The 15,050-nt window shown below is 70.0% G+C and overlaps 2 protein-coding genes across 2 annotated transcripts; both read left to right on the forward strand.

Moving 5' to 3' along the window:
* Positions 1-1,263: 1,263 nt before the first annotated feature.
* Positions 1,264-3,744, forward strand: CCR10 (C-C motif chemokine receptor 10). Its single transcript, XM_040617598.1, has 2 exons — positions 1,264-1,645; positions 2,649-3,744. The coding sequence occupies exons 1-2, from the start codon at positions 1,634-1,636 to the stop codon at positions 3,729-3,731; spliced, it is 1,095 nt and encodes a 364-aa protein (XP_040473532.1). The 5' UTR covers positions 1,264-1,633; the 3' UTR covers positions 3,732-3,744.
* Positions 3,745-6,749: 3,005 nt separating this feature from the next.
* Positions 6,750-14,468, forward strand: PLEKHH3 (pleckstrin homology, MyTH4 and FERM domain containing H3). Its single transcript, XM_040617118.1, has 13 exons — positions 6,750-6,983; positions 9,262-9,317; positions 10,018-10,106; positions 10,311-10,505; positions 10,706-10,863; positions 11,018-11,141; positions 11,297-11,594; positions 11,702-11,909; positions 12,149-12,285; positions 12,401-12,521; positions 12,898-13,347; positions 13,422-13,613; positions 13,701-14,468. Exons 1-13 carry the CDS (start codon positions 6,834-6,836, stop codon positions 13,881-13,883), a joined length of 2,361 nt encoding a protein of 786 aa, XP_040473052.1. The 5' UTR covers positions 6,750-6,833; the 3' UTR covers positions 13,884-14,468.
* The last annotated feature ends 582 nt before the right edge of the window (positions 14,469-15,050 follow it).

The raw sequence follows: 15,050 nt of genomic DNA on the forward strand, positions 1-15,050 counted from the left end.
GGGTGCTGGGTGCAGGCAGCTCCGCGCTGCTGGCACGAGGGTGCCCACCAGGCACTGTGGCACTGTGGTGGGCACCTGGCTGCCGCTAGGCAGGGCAGCGTGGCTGTCACCTGCGGGCAGCGGGTGCCGGGGTGGCTTCCTGCTCAGGCAGAGCCAAGCCTGGGTCTGGTGAGCGAAAGGGGGAACAGAAAGCCCCAGGTGCAGTGCGGCAGCCAGCGGCACACCATGAGCTCTGCTACTGGGAGCTGGAGCCCTGTGGCAGACCCTCCTGTCCCCCAGACCCTCGCAGTGCCTGTGGGTCCAGCCCCAGGACAGGCAGCCACACCTGGCCTCATCCTGACACCCCAGAGGTGCTGCTGCTCTAACCACAACCCCACATCCCATCCCTGTGCTGGGTCAGGTCTGTGGTGGCCCTGGCAGGGGCACGCAGGGTCCCTGCTCTGCACACACAGCTGGCTGCAGGGCCAGCATTTGCCCCAGGACTCTCCTCCCTGCCCTTCCCCCCGGATGCGGGGTGCAGGATGGCACCCCCAGAGCCACCACAGAGTGGAGGTCTGCAGCCAGCATCCTTGCACTGTAGGAGGAGCAGGGAAGGGGGACAGACCCTCCAGCAAAGAGCCTTGGGAGCACCCCAGGGCCCAGGGGCTGGGCTGCCTCTGCCCAGCCGCCCTCCAGCCGGGGCACAGCAGCTCCGTGGCCCCGCTGTACCCTGAGCCCTGGCAGTGAGCTCCTGGGGCTGGCAGGAATCCTGCCCGCTCCCCACGCCCAGCTGGAGGCAGCGGGAGGGCCGAGGGCAGAGCTGGGATAAACCACGGCAGACAGCTGTAGCGGGAAGAAAGGGGGATTGAGGGATTACCGCAGCAAAGGGCTCAAAGCCCATTAAAGCTGGGGATCAGTTTGCTCCCCCCTGGGGAGAAGGAAAGTAGGGCCTCTGCCCCACAGGAACTAATCTGCCCCTTAATGAGGAGTTGGGAATTTTGTTGTCAACAACCAGCAACGCGCCTGCCCAGCGCCAAGGGGATGTGGGGGCATGGGGCAGAGCTGAGACCCCCGACCAAGGGGGACGCCCTGCACCAGCAGCTGCCCCAGTTCCTGGAACCACCACATTTCCCATCAGGATGAACTGTTCCTGGACTGGATTCGGCTCTGCTCGTCCCATCAGAGCAGCGTTCCTGCCTGTGCCGGCTCTGTGCCAGCCCACAGCAGCCCACGCTCTGCTCCTTGGCCCCGTTCGCTCCAGCCTCCCCTCCAGCCCAGCAGGAGCTGCCCCTGTGGGGCAGGAGTCGCAAACAGCCCCGGGGTGGGCTGGGGTCTCCTGCACGTGCTGTGTGCCCTTGACCAGACCCTGCCTCCCCGGATCGGGGACTCCCAGGTTTGTTCCCCAGCCTCGCGTGACAGGGGCTGAGCAGAGCTGCTATTTCTGTCCCTGGCACACAGATGCTAGCCACAAAGTAAAAGATGCAGGATGGGCTCTGGAGTGGGGTCGCATCTGCCTCCTCGCCTTCCTCCCCGGGGCTGGGTTTGTGCTCTCCACCGCTCTCGGTATCGGGAGCGGCACGTGGTCAAACCACAGGTTGCAGAACGCTGAGACGCCGACAGCTCCACCGGCCAGGGGGAAAGGTCCTGTGGCGTGATGCAGGAGCAGGTGAGCAGCTGCAGCGTGAGGGGTTCGCTGGGGGCCAGGCGGGGACCCCCTCACTGGCTTTTCTTGTTGCTTTTAATCCGTTCTCTTGTGAGCCATGTGGGTTTGGGCTGAAAGGCAAAGCCCCAGGGAACGTCAGGCAACACCTGGTGCTCCAGGTCCCTGGGGTCCAAAGCAGGGAAGGGGCTGGGGGAACTGCTAGGGAGTCAGCCTGCCCTGGCGCTGGGGTCAGAGCCCACCTGTGGTCCCAGAGCAGGTTTGGGGATCAAGTCTGGGCTCGCTGACGGGAGCCAGAGCACAACTGCTGTTGTGAGGCTGCTCTGAATCAGAAACGTGCTGCATCCTGGCCTCTGTGGCAGCGGGGTCGCTCTGCCCTGGAGCAGGGCTGAGAGGCTGCGAGCACCGAGCACCGTGCACAGCTGCCTGCAACCTGTGCACAGCAGCAGGATGCTGCGGGACCTCCCTGGCTGGGAACAGGATTGGGCAGTGTGGGGTTGTGCCAGCACTGGGGTCCCCGGGGGGGGTGGGGGGGTGGGTCCTTTGGGCAGGTCCCTGTACACTCCCTGCGCAAAGCTTGCACCTGGAGGTGCTGGCATGGAGCCCCAAGGGCCAGATGGACAGAGCGACCAGGGCCATGGGCTGGGTGCTGAGCCCCAGAGGACGTCAGGAGAAGCTCCCCTGCAGTGGGTGCACAGTTAGTTCGTGGGACAGGGTGCTGTGCTGGGATGCCGTGGCTGGGGTCACGTCTCGCCACCAGCTCTGCGCTGCAGGCGGCTGCTCGGGAAGCGCGTGGTTGCTCTCACAATGACTGAGCACAGCAAACCTCTGCTGCCTTGGGGTGGGTGTGAGACAGAAACCATCCCGAGCACAGGACCAGGGGCCACGGCACACTTGGGCTCCCCGTGGTAGGGCTGGGTGGAGGAGGGCTGCCCTGGGTGCAGTGTGTTGCACGCTGCAGCCGGGCTGCTGCCTCTGAGCATCCCTGACTCAGCCTCCCTCCATGCAGGTGACCCCCAGCCCCACCTCAGCAGACCTGATCACCACCACCGACTTCTACCCCTGGGAGGACGGGTACTTGCTGGAGGACGGCATGCTGCCCGAGCTCTGCGAGAAGCAGGCAGTGCAGGACTTAGCCCGCACCTACCAGCCTACTGTCTACCTGCTGCTTTCGCTGCTGGGCATGGTTGGGAACGGACTCGTGCTGCTCACGCACATCCGTTACCACCGGGCACACAGCATCACCGACGTCTGCCTCCTGCACCTTGCCCTGTCTGACTTTCTGCTGCTCCTGACGTTGCCTTTTGCCATCATCGACACGCTGCAGGGCTGGTCCCCAGGCACAGCTGCCTGCAAGGCACTGCAGGGCCTCTATGCCCTCAACTTCTACAGCGGCTTCCTCTTCCTCACCTGCATCAGCGTGGACCGCTACGTGGCCATCGTGCGGGTGCCAGCTGCCTGCCGCCTGCGCCCACGGGCTCGCCGCCACGGCTGGCTGACGGCGGGGCTGGCCTGGCTGCTGGCCACGCTGCTGGCACTGCCCCAGTTCATCTACAGCCGAGCGGAGCAGCACCAGGACCTCCACGTCTGCCGCATCGTCTTCCCCCCTGCAGTCTCGCGGGCAGCCCGGGGGGCCACCAACCTGGTGCAGGTCGTGCTGGGCTTCGTGGTGCCTTTCCTGGTGATGGTGAGCTGCTACGCAGCCGTGGCCCGGACGCTGCTGGCGGCCCGAGGTGCCCAGCCCCACCGGGCACTGCGGGTGCTGCTGGCCCTCGTGCTGGTGTTCGTGGCCCTGCAGCTGCCCCACAGCCTGATGGTGCTGCTGGACGCGGCCGAGCTGCTGGCCAGCTGGGAGATGACCTGTGCCCAGAGCCGCCGCAAGGACATGGCGCTGCTGGTCACCGGGGGGCTGGCATACCTGCGCTGCTGCCTCAACCCGCTGCTCTACGCTTTCCTGGGCCAGCGGTTCCGCCAGGAGCTGTGGCTGTTGGCCAGCGATGCCGGCTGCGTGGGGCCCCTCGACCCGCGCTGCTCTAGCTGCCCCAGTCCCCGCCGACGGGCATCGCTCTCCACCTTCCAGGACATGATGTAGGGACACGGTGCCCATGGCCAGGGCAAGGACAAGCACCCTGGGGCTCGGCCCCTCCGTGGCTCCCCAGGGAGAGCCTCGCTCATGCACAGACCTGCCCTGGGCCCTGGCAGAGCAGCCTGGCAGGGGCAGCACCGGACAACCTGCATGGTGCCTGCACACGCGTGGACAGAGGGAAGAGCAGCCCCGCAGCGCCCGTGCGCCCTGCAAGCACCTCTGCTGCCCGGCGAACCGCTGGGCCGTGGGGACTCTGCTATGTCATATGTGCTGCAGGGGACCATGCAATGTCACATGTGCTCAGGGGGGCCATACAATGTCAACGTGCTCCAGGGGACCATGCAATGTCATGCACACTCTGAGGGGGACCACGCAATGTCGCACATGCTCTGAGGGAGCTGTACAATGTCATGTGTGCTCTGGGGGGGCATGCAATGTCACATGTGCTGCAGGGGACCACGTAATGTCACGTGTGCTCCAGGGGAGCTGTGCAATGTCAGGCATGCTGTGGGGGGCTCAGGATGATGGATGCACACAGGGGGGCCCGGGGGGGCAGCTGGTTCCCACCCTCACAATAAACCCCGGTCGAGTCCCGGTGGGCGAGTGCCGTCTCCGTGCGGGCTGGGGCTGCCCCGGGGGGGTTTGCTGAGCCGGGGCCGGGGCCGGGAGCGGGGAGCAGCCCCGCAGCCGCCCGTGCCCACCGGCGCTGGCCGGGGAATGCCGGCAGGCGGCAGCAGAACATCGGCGTTCCCTGCCTGTCCCCTGCCTGCGCCCTGCCTGCACCCTGCCCGCGCCCTGCCTGTCCCCTGCCCGCGCCCTGCCTGCACCCTGCCCGCGCCCTGCCTGTCCCCTGCCTGCGCCCTGCCTGTCCTCTGCCCGCGCCCTGCCTGCACCCTGCCTGCGCCCTGCCTGTCCCCTGCCCGCTCCCTGCATGCTCCCTGCCTGCATCCTGTGTGTGCCCTGCCTGTCCCCTGCCTGCATCCTGCTTGAGCCCTGCGTGCGCCCTGCCTGTCCCCTGCCTACACCCGTGGCCCCTGCCCGGGCTCCCCCGGACCCGCAGCTCCCCGAGCCGGGGAGTGGGCAGGGACCGGCTGGGGCCAAAATGGCCAGGCCGGGGAGTGGGGGCTCCAGGGGAGCGGGTGAGGGCCCAGGGACCGGATCCATGGTGGCCCCGGGGTGGGGGTGGGGTGGGGTGTCCGGGCCAGGCAATCAGAGGAGGTAGCTGGTGGGCAGGAGCGGGTGTCACCCCCCAGGGCAGCCCAGCCCCTGGCCGGGGTGGTAGCAGAGCCCATGCCACCATCCCCACAGGCAGGGGGCTGGAGGGGCTGGGGGTCCCCGGGCTGGGAACAGCAGAGGCCCCCCCGGCCCCCCTAGGAAAACCTGCCCTGGGTCCAGCTGGAAACCCCCTCCTGGGGTAGGGGGGGGGCAGAGGGGCCAGAGGGACTTTCCCCTCCTCACTTCCCCATGAGCTCCTCTGCCCCAGCACATCCCAGCCCCGTGGCTCCCACCGCCTGCGGGGCCAGGGTGCTGCGGCTGGGGCTGGCACAGCCCGGGTGCCCTCGTCCCGCAGGGCTGGCACCACGCCAAGCGGCACAGGGCCAGTGCCAGCAACGCCTGGGGCCACCTGGCAGCCCCGACCAGCCGGGCTGCAGCACTCCGGGGCATCGGGAGGGTGACGGGGCCCGTCTGTGCTGCAGCCTTTCGCAGGGTCTCCGCAGCGGAGCTGGGCATGCAGGGAAGCACCGCCCGGTCCTGCTGGGGCTGGAGGCTGTTCCTGCTCGCCCGCAGGCTCCCGTGCGGGATTACCCAGTGCGCCAACTGGGAGAAGCCATCCCAGCCCCTTCACCTACTGCTGGGCCTGAAAGTGGTTACCGCTGACTCAGCAGCCGCAGAGCCTCGGTGATGGGCCCCTGGCCCCCGCAGCCCTCCGCTGACCCTGCTCCGGATTCAGGCAGCACCTGGCGCAGCAGCGCGGCTGCCCCCGCTCCCGGCCCAGCCTGCAGCCTCTGGCAGCCCTGCTCCCTTCCCACGCCAGCCCCACGGCACTGCTGGCATCGGCCCCACAGCCGTGCCCATTGCTGCCCCACTGCCATGCTGCCATCTCCCCGCATCGCCCAGCCCCGCGCTGGCTCTGTCCCTTGCACGGCCGGTGGGCTCTGCCCCGGTGCCCGGTGCCGCGGCAGCCCCAGGCTGGGGGCTCAGGCCCGGTGCTGACTGTGTGGGAGGAGAGCTGGCAGCCCGCACCGCCGGCCCGCGCATCGCAGAACCACAGGCTCCCAGAGGCGGTGTTGACCCAACAGCTGTAGCGAAGCCAGAGCTCTGCCTGTCGTGGTTTAACCCCTGCTGGGGCTCCAGCAGCGGGGCCAGGACCCGGCCGCTGCCACAGCACCCGTGGCACCAGGGTGCCGCAGCCCCGCTGCCACTCGGCAGGGCCCTGGGCTAGGCTGAGCCTCGATGCTTCGCCATGGCACAGGGTGTGACCCCACCACCAGCCCCCGCCACTGGCTCCTCTCGAGGGAAGGTGCCACGGGGCCGGCGGGACAAAGCACGGTGCCCTCCCGCCTGCACCAGCCACCCGTGGGGCTGCCCACCGGCACCGCACCGGGTTGAGCCGCCTTCCCGGGACGGGTGTTGGTGCTGCGGTGGGGCCGGGGCAGCACATGGTGCCGGTGCCGAGGGGCAGCTCGACGCCGTGGCCCGTGAAGCCCCGGGGTGCCGGGACTGGCGCGCTCTCCTTGGCGCAGGGCCAGTGCCCGGTGCCGGTGCCGGCTGCAAGGTGGTGCCCGGTGCACCGTACCGGCGGTAGTACCGGGAGCCCCGGCCCCGCCGCCGCAGCCCGGCCGTGCGCACCCCCGGAGCTCCCCCCGTCCAGCGCGCGCCCCCGCCCGGCAGATGACGCAAGCGGCGGCCCCGCCGCCCCGGCCGCGCTGGCTCCGCCCCGGACCGCGCGCGGCGATTGGCGGGGGCCGGTGACGCGCCCGGTCAGGCCCGCCCGGGGCGGCGGCGACGGCGGCGGGGCCGGTCGCGGCGGCGGTGGCCGGTGCGCGGCGCGGGCGGGCGGCGGGCCGGTCCCGTCCCGTTCCGGTCCCGTCCGGTGCCGGCGGGGCGATGCCGTTCCCGGGCGGGCTGTGGTGGCTGCTGTGCTGCCGGCAGGGCTTCACGCTGCTGCGGCGGGACTACGGCGAGGCGGGCCGAGAGGCGGACGGCGAGGCCGAGGAGGAGGAGGCGTCCTTCGAGCTGCGCGCCCAGGGAGACCAGGTGGGCCGGCACCGGGACGGGCACCGGGGCCGCGGCGGGACCGGCGGTGCGCGGCTCCTCCCGCCCGGGGCGCACGGCTCTGCCCGGCCCGGTCCCCGCCGCCCCAGCGAGCGCGGCCGCCGCCAACCTGGGCACATCCCCGCCGGTCCCGCCGCCCGGGCTGCCCTCGGTGGGGGCGCGGGGCAGGGGGGTCGGCCCACGGGGTTCGAGGGAGCCGCTGCCCCAGGGCGGGCACTGGGGGTCCCGGGGCGCACCGGGGCAGAGCCGGGGCTGCAGGGCTGGATCCCGGCACGGGGCTCTGGCTGGTGCTGCAGCGGCGAGATGCGGGCGCCCGTCGGGGGTCGGGGCGCAGGCGAAGCCGGGGCGCTGCCAGGCCGGTGGGCCGCGGTGCTGTGCTGCCCGCACCGTCCTGCCCCTGCCTGCTCCTCGGGGCAGAGCCCGCCGGGCTGCCAGCACCCGTGCCCACTGCGGCCGTGCCTGCCCTGTGCTGCTGCCGAGGTCAGGGTGGCCAGGGTGCTGGGGGTCCCCACGGGACGGGTCCCCACGGGACGGGTCCCCGCGGGCTGGGATCCTCGGGCCCGGCTGTGTCTGTGCACAGACCTGCCGGAGCAAGCCGGGGCTGTTCCCAGCACGCAGCGCCCCGGGAGCACGTGCCGTCTGCGGGGAGCAGGCCTGGATCTCCCCGCTCCGGCTGCTTCCTCTGTTTAGGGAAGCGGAGCAGCGGAAACCGGCGCTTCCTCCGGCTGGGCTGCGTGGGGGCTGGCTGATAACGTGGGGTGACGGGGGCAGCCCCGGCTCCCAGGGGTTCCTCCTGTCTGTCGCTGCTGCCTCCCGCAGCCGCGGGGTGCAGCCCTGCCTGGAAAGGACGTGGGGAGCGGTGACAGCCCAGTCCCGCTTGCTGCAGCCCCTCTCCCCCAGCCCGCCGTGGGGTCTGTGGCACGGCTTTGCCACTGCTGGGCTGGGCTGGCTGCGCAGGCCTGGGGGCAGCCCTGAGCCCCCCGCACCGGCTGTACCCTGGCAGCGGGTCCCCTTCCCCAGCGGTGCCAGCCCTGCGGGGTGGCGGGCAGCGGGCACAGCAGCAGGGCTGGAGCTGGGCCCTCTGGGCGCCCGGTGGCAGTGCCAAGGGCATGGCAATGGCAGGAGCCATCTTTGGGCTTCCCGCATCCCATGGGCTGCGCTGGCTCCGGAGGTCCGGGCTGGCGTGGGCGGCTGTGACGCCAGCTCCCCAGGGAGCCCTTGGCTGCGGCCGGGGTTCCTCGGAAACCCACAGCTCCGGCCGCCCCTTCCTCGGAGCGTGGGAGCAGCCACTCCAGCCGTGCCGCCGCGACTCCTCTCTGTTTATTTATATCCATGAGAAGGAGCCGGCCACCACCGCCACCTCCTTCTCCCGCAGATGAGGAGCCGGGCACCATCTCTGTGCCTGCAGCCGTGCAGGAGTGCGCGGAGCCCACCCTGGCAGTGGGACAGTCGCTGGAGGAGCTGGCCCCGTGCACAGGCGCTGGTGCTGTGCGACAGGTGCCCTTAATGCCACGGGTCAGCAGCACCCGGTCTTGCCCTGCAGCTCAGCCATACCTGCAGCGGCTCCCCCCTCCCCGCCACTATTTTTAGCAGCCGTCTCTTTTTCTTGGCGTTTCGTGGCGCGCTCCGGCCTGTCGTGCCTCCGGCTGCCCCGTCGGGCTGCAGCTGGCAGGAGCGCCCGTGCATCTCCCAGCACAGCATCCACTGGTGCCGCCGCATCCACTGGTGCTGCCGCATCCCCGCACCCCTGCTGGGGCACCCTGCCTGCTCCGGTGCCTGCCCGTGCCTGGGCTCTGCCTCGTGCTCCGGCACGTGTGACGGGGTCATCACGTGAGCGGCACCGTCCACGTCAAGTTGTGCTGCACAAGGAGGAACCGGCCCCTGGTCCCACTGTGGAGCCAGGGACTTCCCTGTGCCGCGTCCCACCGCCGCGGGCAGGAAGTCAGCAGCCCCATCACAATGGGACTTTGTGCCGTAAGCGTATTACTCAGCACTGACCTTGTGCAATTCTGCACGGTATTCAGCCTGCCAGGGCAGCCGAGGACACGCAGCCAGCGCGCCCGCCGGCTGCCCCCGCGCCCCCAGGGTGCCCCAGCTGCATCCCTGACTCCCCTGGGGGCACCGGGGCTCCCTGCTCTGCGGCAGCAGGATGCGAGCCAGTCCCTCTGGGCCCAGAGCTGGGCTGGCAAGCAGTCAGTGGGGGGATATTTGGGGGTGCCAGGTGGTGACCATGAGGTTGAGACGTCTCCTTCCTCCCCAGGGGTCCCTGGAGGTGAGCCTAAGCCAGCCCACCCGCAGCAGCAGTGGCTCGGAGCGGTGAGTGACCCCCTGCCTCCAGCACACTGGGCATCCCGTCACCTCCCTCGTGTGGTGCTGTAGGAGCGGGGGGCCTGGCGTGCCGTGGGAGGATGTGCTGGTACCAGTGTGCACCGCACTGTCCTGCCCATGGGGACAACACCACGCTGTGCCAGTCTATCAGCTAGAGCAGAGGACAGCAGAGCCGGGACTGCCGTGCTCCATCCCCATCCCTGGTGCATCCTCGGGCACGTCTCCATTTCTCTGCCATGCCAGATGGCTTGGCTGCCGCGGGCTTAGCCGATGGAGGCCACGCGTGGCTCCTCCTGTGCTTGGAGGCTCCGCTGGGCTGGAGGCTCTGCTGGGCCATGTCCACTGGTGGAGGCTGTGCCCTGGGGTGGCATGTGCCCAGGGAGATGGGATGCTGGGGCACAGGGGCCTGCTCCTGTTCACTCCCCGTCCTCCCAGTGCCGACGCCGCTGCCAACATTCCTTCCTGGTTGTTCATTTTCCGAATTCCTTGGCAGGGCCGTGACTGCAAACAGCTTATTTTTAGCCAGGGTCATCTGCACCCGATGGCTCTGCTGCGTTCCCACCACGGGGTTGCGGGGTGCCCAGAGCCCCTCGGGACTTGGCTCACCCCAGGCCCTGGGCTGGCTCCCTGCCTGGGGGCCGTGGGAGGCACTCGTGGGCACCTGGGCTCAGCCCCGTGTTGTCCCCAGGTCCCTGCTTGTCGCGGAGGAGATGCGCAGCCTCATCATTGAGAAGGGCCCCGGGCCAGTGGAGGATGACCCCGACGCTCTTGTGAAAGGTGGGCACAGCCGAGCTGCGGCACAGGGGCCTCTGCCTCCGGGGTAGTCGGGTCTGGCAGGATCGTGCCCCAGCTGTGGCCGGATCCTGTCCCAGAGGGACAGGGAGCACCGGCTGGGCTGGTGCCAGGAAGACCCTGCCCTGTGCGGGGGAACCGGTGGGACAGATGGTGTCGACGGCAGAGGCTGAGGGTTCCCCTTCCCAGGCTGGCTGCAGCGGGAGGTGCGGGGCGGCATGAAGACCCCCTGGATCCGGCCTCGGAAGTACTGGTTCGTGCTGACTCCCGACTCCCTGGACTACTACAGCAGCAACGAGAAGGGGGCCCGGCGGCTGGGCTCCCTCGTGCTCACCAGCCTCTGCTCCGTGCTCTGGCCAGACAAGCAGACCTACAAGGAGACGGGTAAGGTGCCCGTGCCCGGCGGCTGGGCTGCGCCTTCGCAGCCCCTCATGCCCCGCATCGCTCTCCCAGCCCCGGCGGCCTCCATTGCCCAGAGGAGAGGCAGTGCTGAGCCCCGGGGCATCGAGCCGGCCCGGCTGGGGCAGGGGACCCTGGGGCGAGGGTGCTGGTGGGCAGCGGGTGAGCTGTTGTGTCCCTCGCAGGCTACTGGAGTGTGACGGTGTTCGGGAGGAAGCATTGCTACCGCCTGTACACGGAGCACCTGAACGAGGCCGTGCACTGGGTGTGCGCGGTGCGGAAGGTCATTGACAGCAAAGCACCTGTCCAGACGCCCACCCAGCTGCTCATGCGCGACGTCGAGGTGAGCCGGTGGCATGGAGCTGCCCGCGCCTGCAGCCATCGGCAGGGCTGGGATGGACAGCCAGGGTCTCACATGCCCTGGGGTGGTGGGTGCCTGTGCTAGGCACTGGGTGGGCAGCTCGTCTGCAGCTGCTGCCATTGCTTCACCCTCCCAGGAGCACTGCGGCAGCCCCGAGGTCCTGGAGCAGATCTACCGCTGCAACCCCATCTTGCGCTACACCAGCAGCCCCCTCTACGCTCCCCTGCTGCCCTTCCCCTATGGCAGCCTGGACCAAAGCGGTGAGCACAGAGCCGGCTCCCGTGCCCCGGGCTGGCAGGAGCGATGGTCCCGTGCCCTCTCTGGCCCTGGGTGCGGGTACGGTGCCTGGGTGCTGGTGGGGCAGGGCCTGGGGAAGCCCGTGGGGCTGTTAACCTCCCCCCATCCCCTCCCCCAGCCCCCAGCCCCCGCAGCTACACCACGCTGCGTGATGAGGCCGTGAAGCTCTTCAACTCGCTGCAGCAGCTGGAGTCGGAGCGGGACCCGGTGCCGCTGATGCAGGGCGTCCTGCAGACCTGCCTGGACCTGCCGCCGCTGGTGGACGAGATCTACTGCCAGCTGGTGAAGCAGACCACGGAGCCGCCGGCGCCGGGCGGGCAGGGTGACCTGCACTACTGGCAGCTGCTCACCTGCATGAGCTGCACCTTCCTGCCCTCCCTGCCCGTCCTGCGCTTCCTGCACTTCCACCTGGACAGGCGAGTGCCTGCGGAGCTGCCGGGTGCCAGCTGTCGCCAGGAGCTTGCCGGGAGCCGGGGCCTCCGTTGGTTTGGTGCCGCTGTGACCCCCCTGGCATCTCTTGCAGGACAGAAAGCCGGTTCCCCGGCTCGGAGATGGCCAAGTACGCCTGCTTCATCCGGGAGGCGCTGGGGAAGACGAAGGGGCGGGAATGTGTGCCCTCCCTGGAGGAGATCCTGGTGCTAATGCAGCGGCAGGAGATGATCTGCACCGTGCACTGCCCGGGGGCACCCGCCTGCAGCGTGGCCATCAGCTCCCACACCACGGCCGAGGAGGTGAGGGGCCGCGTCCGCACCGGGCAGGGGGCTTGGGACATGTCGGCACGCAGGGCTGGGTGGGCAGCATGCCATGGGAGGTGAGGGGCTCCTGTGGGTCTCTCCCAGCTGGGCTGCGATGGAGAGGGGCTGGGGGCCACCTGCCTTTGCCCACCGTGACCTGTCTGTGTCCCTTTGCAGCCCTGAGTGCCGCAGCCAGGGACGCGCAGTCACCGTTGGTTGCCTTTGTCTCGCCCCAGGTGGCCCAGGAGCTGGTGTCACGCCTGGGGCTGTCCCAGAGCCCCAACCTCTTTGCACTCTACGAGCAGTCCCGGCGGCGGGAGCAGCCCGTGGGCAGCACCACGCTGCTGGCCGACGTCCTCACCAGGTTTGAAAAGTAAATGTCCCACTCTTCTGCCTACGGGGGAGCGGGGCGGGGGGGCCACGGGTGGGAGGGGACGGTGTGGGGGTGCCTGCCCCCACGCTGATGGGGTCGGCACCTTCTGCCGCAGCCTGGCCGGGGAGGAGCGGGAGCAGGACCCGCCGTGCCGGCTCTGCTTCAAGCACTACGGCTTCCTGGACACAGACAGCGTGCCGCGCGACAGCCTGGAGTTCGCCCTCCTCTTTGAGCAGGTGAGAGCCATGCCAGGGTGGCCGTGCCAGGGCTGCTGTGCCATGCTGTGCCATACTGGGGTGGCCATGCCATGCTGGGGCAGCCGTGCTGTGCCCTGCCCAGGGTGGCCATGCTGTGCCGTGCTGGAGTGGCCATCCCAGGGCTGTTGTGCCATGCTATGTCGTACTGGGGCAGCCATGCCAGAGCAGCTGTGCCATGCCAGGGCAGCCATGCTGGGGTGGCTGTGCTGTGCCATGCTGGGGTGGCCATCCCAGGGCTGCTGTGCCGTGCTGTGCCGTGCTGGGGTGGCCATGCTGGGGCGGCCGTGCTGTGCCCTGCCCGCGGTGGCCATGCCGTGGTGGCCATGCTGTGCCAGCTCACGCTGCCTTCCTGCAGGCGCACGAGATGGTGCTGCGGGGCTACGTGCCCACATCTGAGGAGACGCTGCAGACGCTGGCGGCGCTTCGCCTGCAGAGCCTCAACAGCGACTTTTCCACCCACGCCCCCTTCCCGCGCCTGGAGGAGCTCTTCCCACCCCACGTGCTGCACGCCCGCCTGCCAGCCCCCCGCCGCCGCCCCTCCACCAAGTGCCGGGGGGCCCGGCTGCGCGCGGGGCTGCTGGCCGGCGGACTCTGGGGGCAAGCGCTGGCCAAGCAGCGAGCGGAGCGGGACCAGCGCCTGCGGGGCCGCCTGCGGGAGGAAGGGGCCAGCACCATGGCCGCCATCGTGGAGAAGTGGAAGCTGCTGCAGGGCATGGGCCGGCCCGAGGCCATGGCCGCCTACGTGGCGCTGGTGCGGGAGTGGCCAGGCTTTGGCTCCACGCTCTTCGATGTCGACCTGCGCGCGGTGAGGCCCCAGTGGGGCGCGGGGACGGTGGGGGGCCCTGGCAGCGGGTGGTCCTGACCCCCGTCTCCCCGCAGAGCCCGGTGGGGGCCGGGCCGCAGCGGCTGTGGCTGGGCATCGGGGCCAAGGCTGTCTCGCTCTACAAGCCGGGGGAGCCCGAGCCGTTGGACAGCTTCTGCTACGGCCGCATCTCCTCCTTCGGCGCCTCCGACAGCAGCACCTTCCGCCTCTCCGTGGAGGACCGAGACCTGCTCTTCGAGACCTCCCAGGTAAGAGGCAGCCAGCCCTCCGTTCTCCCCTGCCCGGGGGGCGCAGGGTGCTGTGTGCTGCCCCGCCGTGTCCCCTCTGCCCCACAGGTGGACGAGATCGCCCAGCTCCTCAACACGTACCTCGCCTCCGCGGGCGCCCGACAGCCGCTCCGGCCCCAGGAGCCGGCCCCCAGCCCCCCCACATCGGACCCCCCCACGCTGCCCCAGGCTCTGTGCCCCCCAGCCGTGCCCTGGCAGCACCGGCCACCGGTGGGCTCCTTGGGCAGCTAGCCCGGTGGCTGGCACGGCCACGCAGGTGCTCCTGACGGCCGGCGCGGGGAGGGCGGCGGGTCTGTGCCGGCCCCCGGCTGCTCCCTGGAGCAGGGCGATGGGGTTCGTGCTCCCCGCGCCGCCGTTGCTTTTCTAGTTATTTCCTTAATTTATTTTGAGACGCCCGCACCCCCCACGTCTCCCAGCACTTTCCCTGGAGGGCAGCGGGGCCGCCGTGCCACGGTCCCTGGTGATGCCCCCAGGCCTGTCCCCGTCCCCTGCTCCCCTGTACCCCAGTGCCTTCGCCTCCAGCACTGGTGCTGCCTGGCAGCTCTGCCCGTGCCCCGGCTCTGGCCACCCTTGGCAGAGGGAGCCGGGCGGCGGTGCTGTGCCATCATCCGTCCGTCCGCTGAGCCCACCCCTCCCGGAAAGCTGCGGGCGGCTTTTGGCCGAGCCACTTCGGGGACCAGTGGGCTCCCAGTGGCTGAGCCCTGCTGCTTTGCGGTGGCCCCGTGGCAGGGCTCGTGGTGCAGGGGTGGCCGGTGGGGTGGCAGCTGGTACGGCTGGGGCTCAGCCCCTCAGTGTTGCCTCTGTAAAGTTTGTGTCGGTTCTGTCTTGGGGGGGGGTGGGGGGGGGTGGGCGGGGGTGTTTGTTTTTCTAAATAAATGCACAAAGGAAAAACTGGGCCTCCTGTCCCCGAGCTGAGGCTGGCAGTGGGAGGCTGGGACGGTGTGATCCCTGGGGCAGCGGGGCCTGGGACAGGCGGCGGGACAGGGAGGAACAGCACAGCGTGTCCTTGGGGGCAGGGACCGCCGTCCCTTCGGCCCTTCGGCCAGCGCCAGCAGCCGGGCTGCTCGCTGCACCCTTTGGCATTTCATCAACAGCGCGGGCAGCTCGGCGGCCGGCTCCCCGGCACCCCCTGGCACTGGCCGCCCCGGGCGGGGGGAACTGCCCCAGCAGCGGGTGCCTCTGCGGGGCTGGTGCCAAAGAGGGCGTGGGAGCTCGGCGCGGCCATGGCGGGCGGTATTTTTAGCCTGTTGCTCTGTGCCACAGGGTCAGAGGAAAAGGCTAATTCTCACCTTGGGCTCCCTGGGCTTGGGCCGGTGCCAGTGCTGCCCCGCGTCCCCGTCCCTTGCAGCCTGACTTATCGTGGGGCAGGACCAGAGCTGCTGCGTCCGTCCGTCCCCA

Source organism: Falco naumanni, chromosome 18, assembly GCF_017639655.2.
Source record: "Falco naumanni isolate bFalNau1 chromosome 18, bFalNau1.pat, whole genome shotgun sequence".
NCBI classification, from domain to species: Eukaryota; Metazoa; Chordata; class Aves; order Falconiformes; family Falconidae; genus Falco; species Falco naumanni.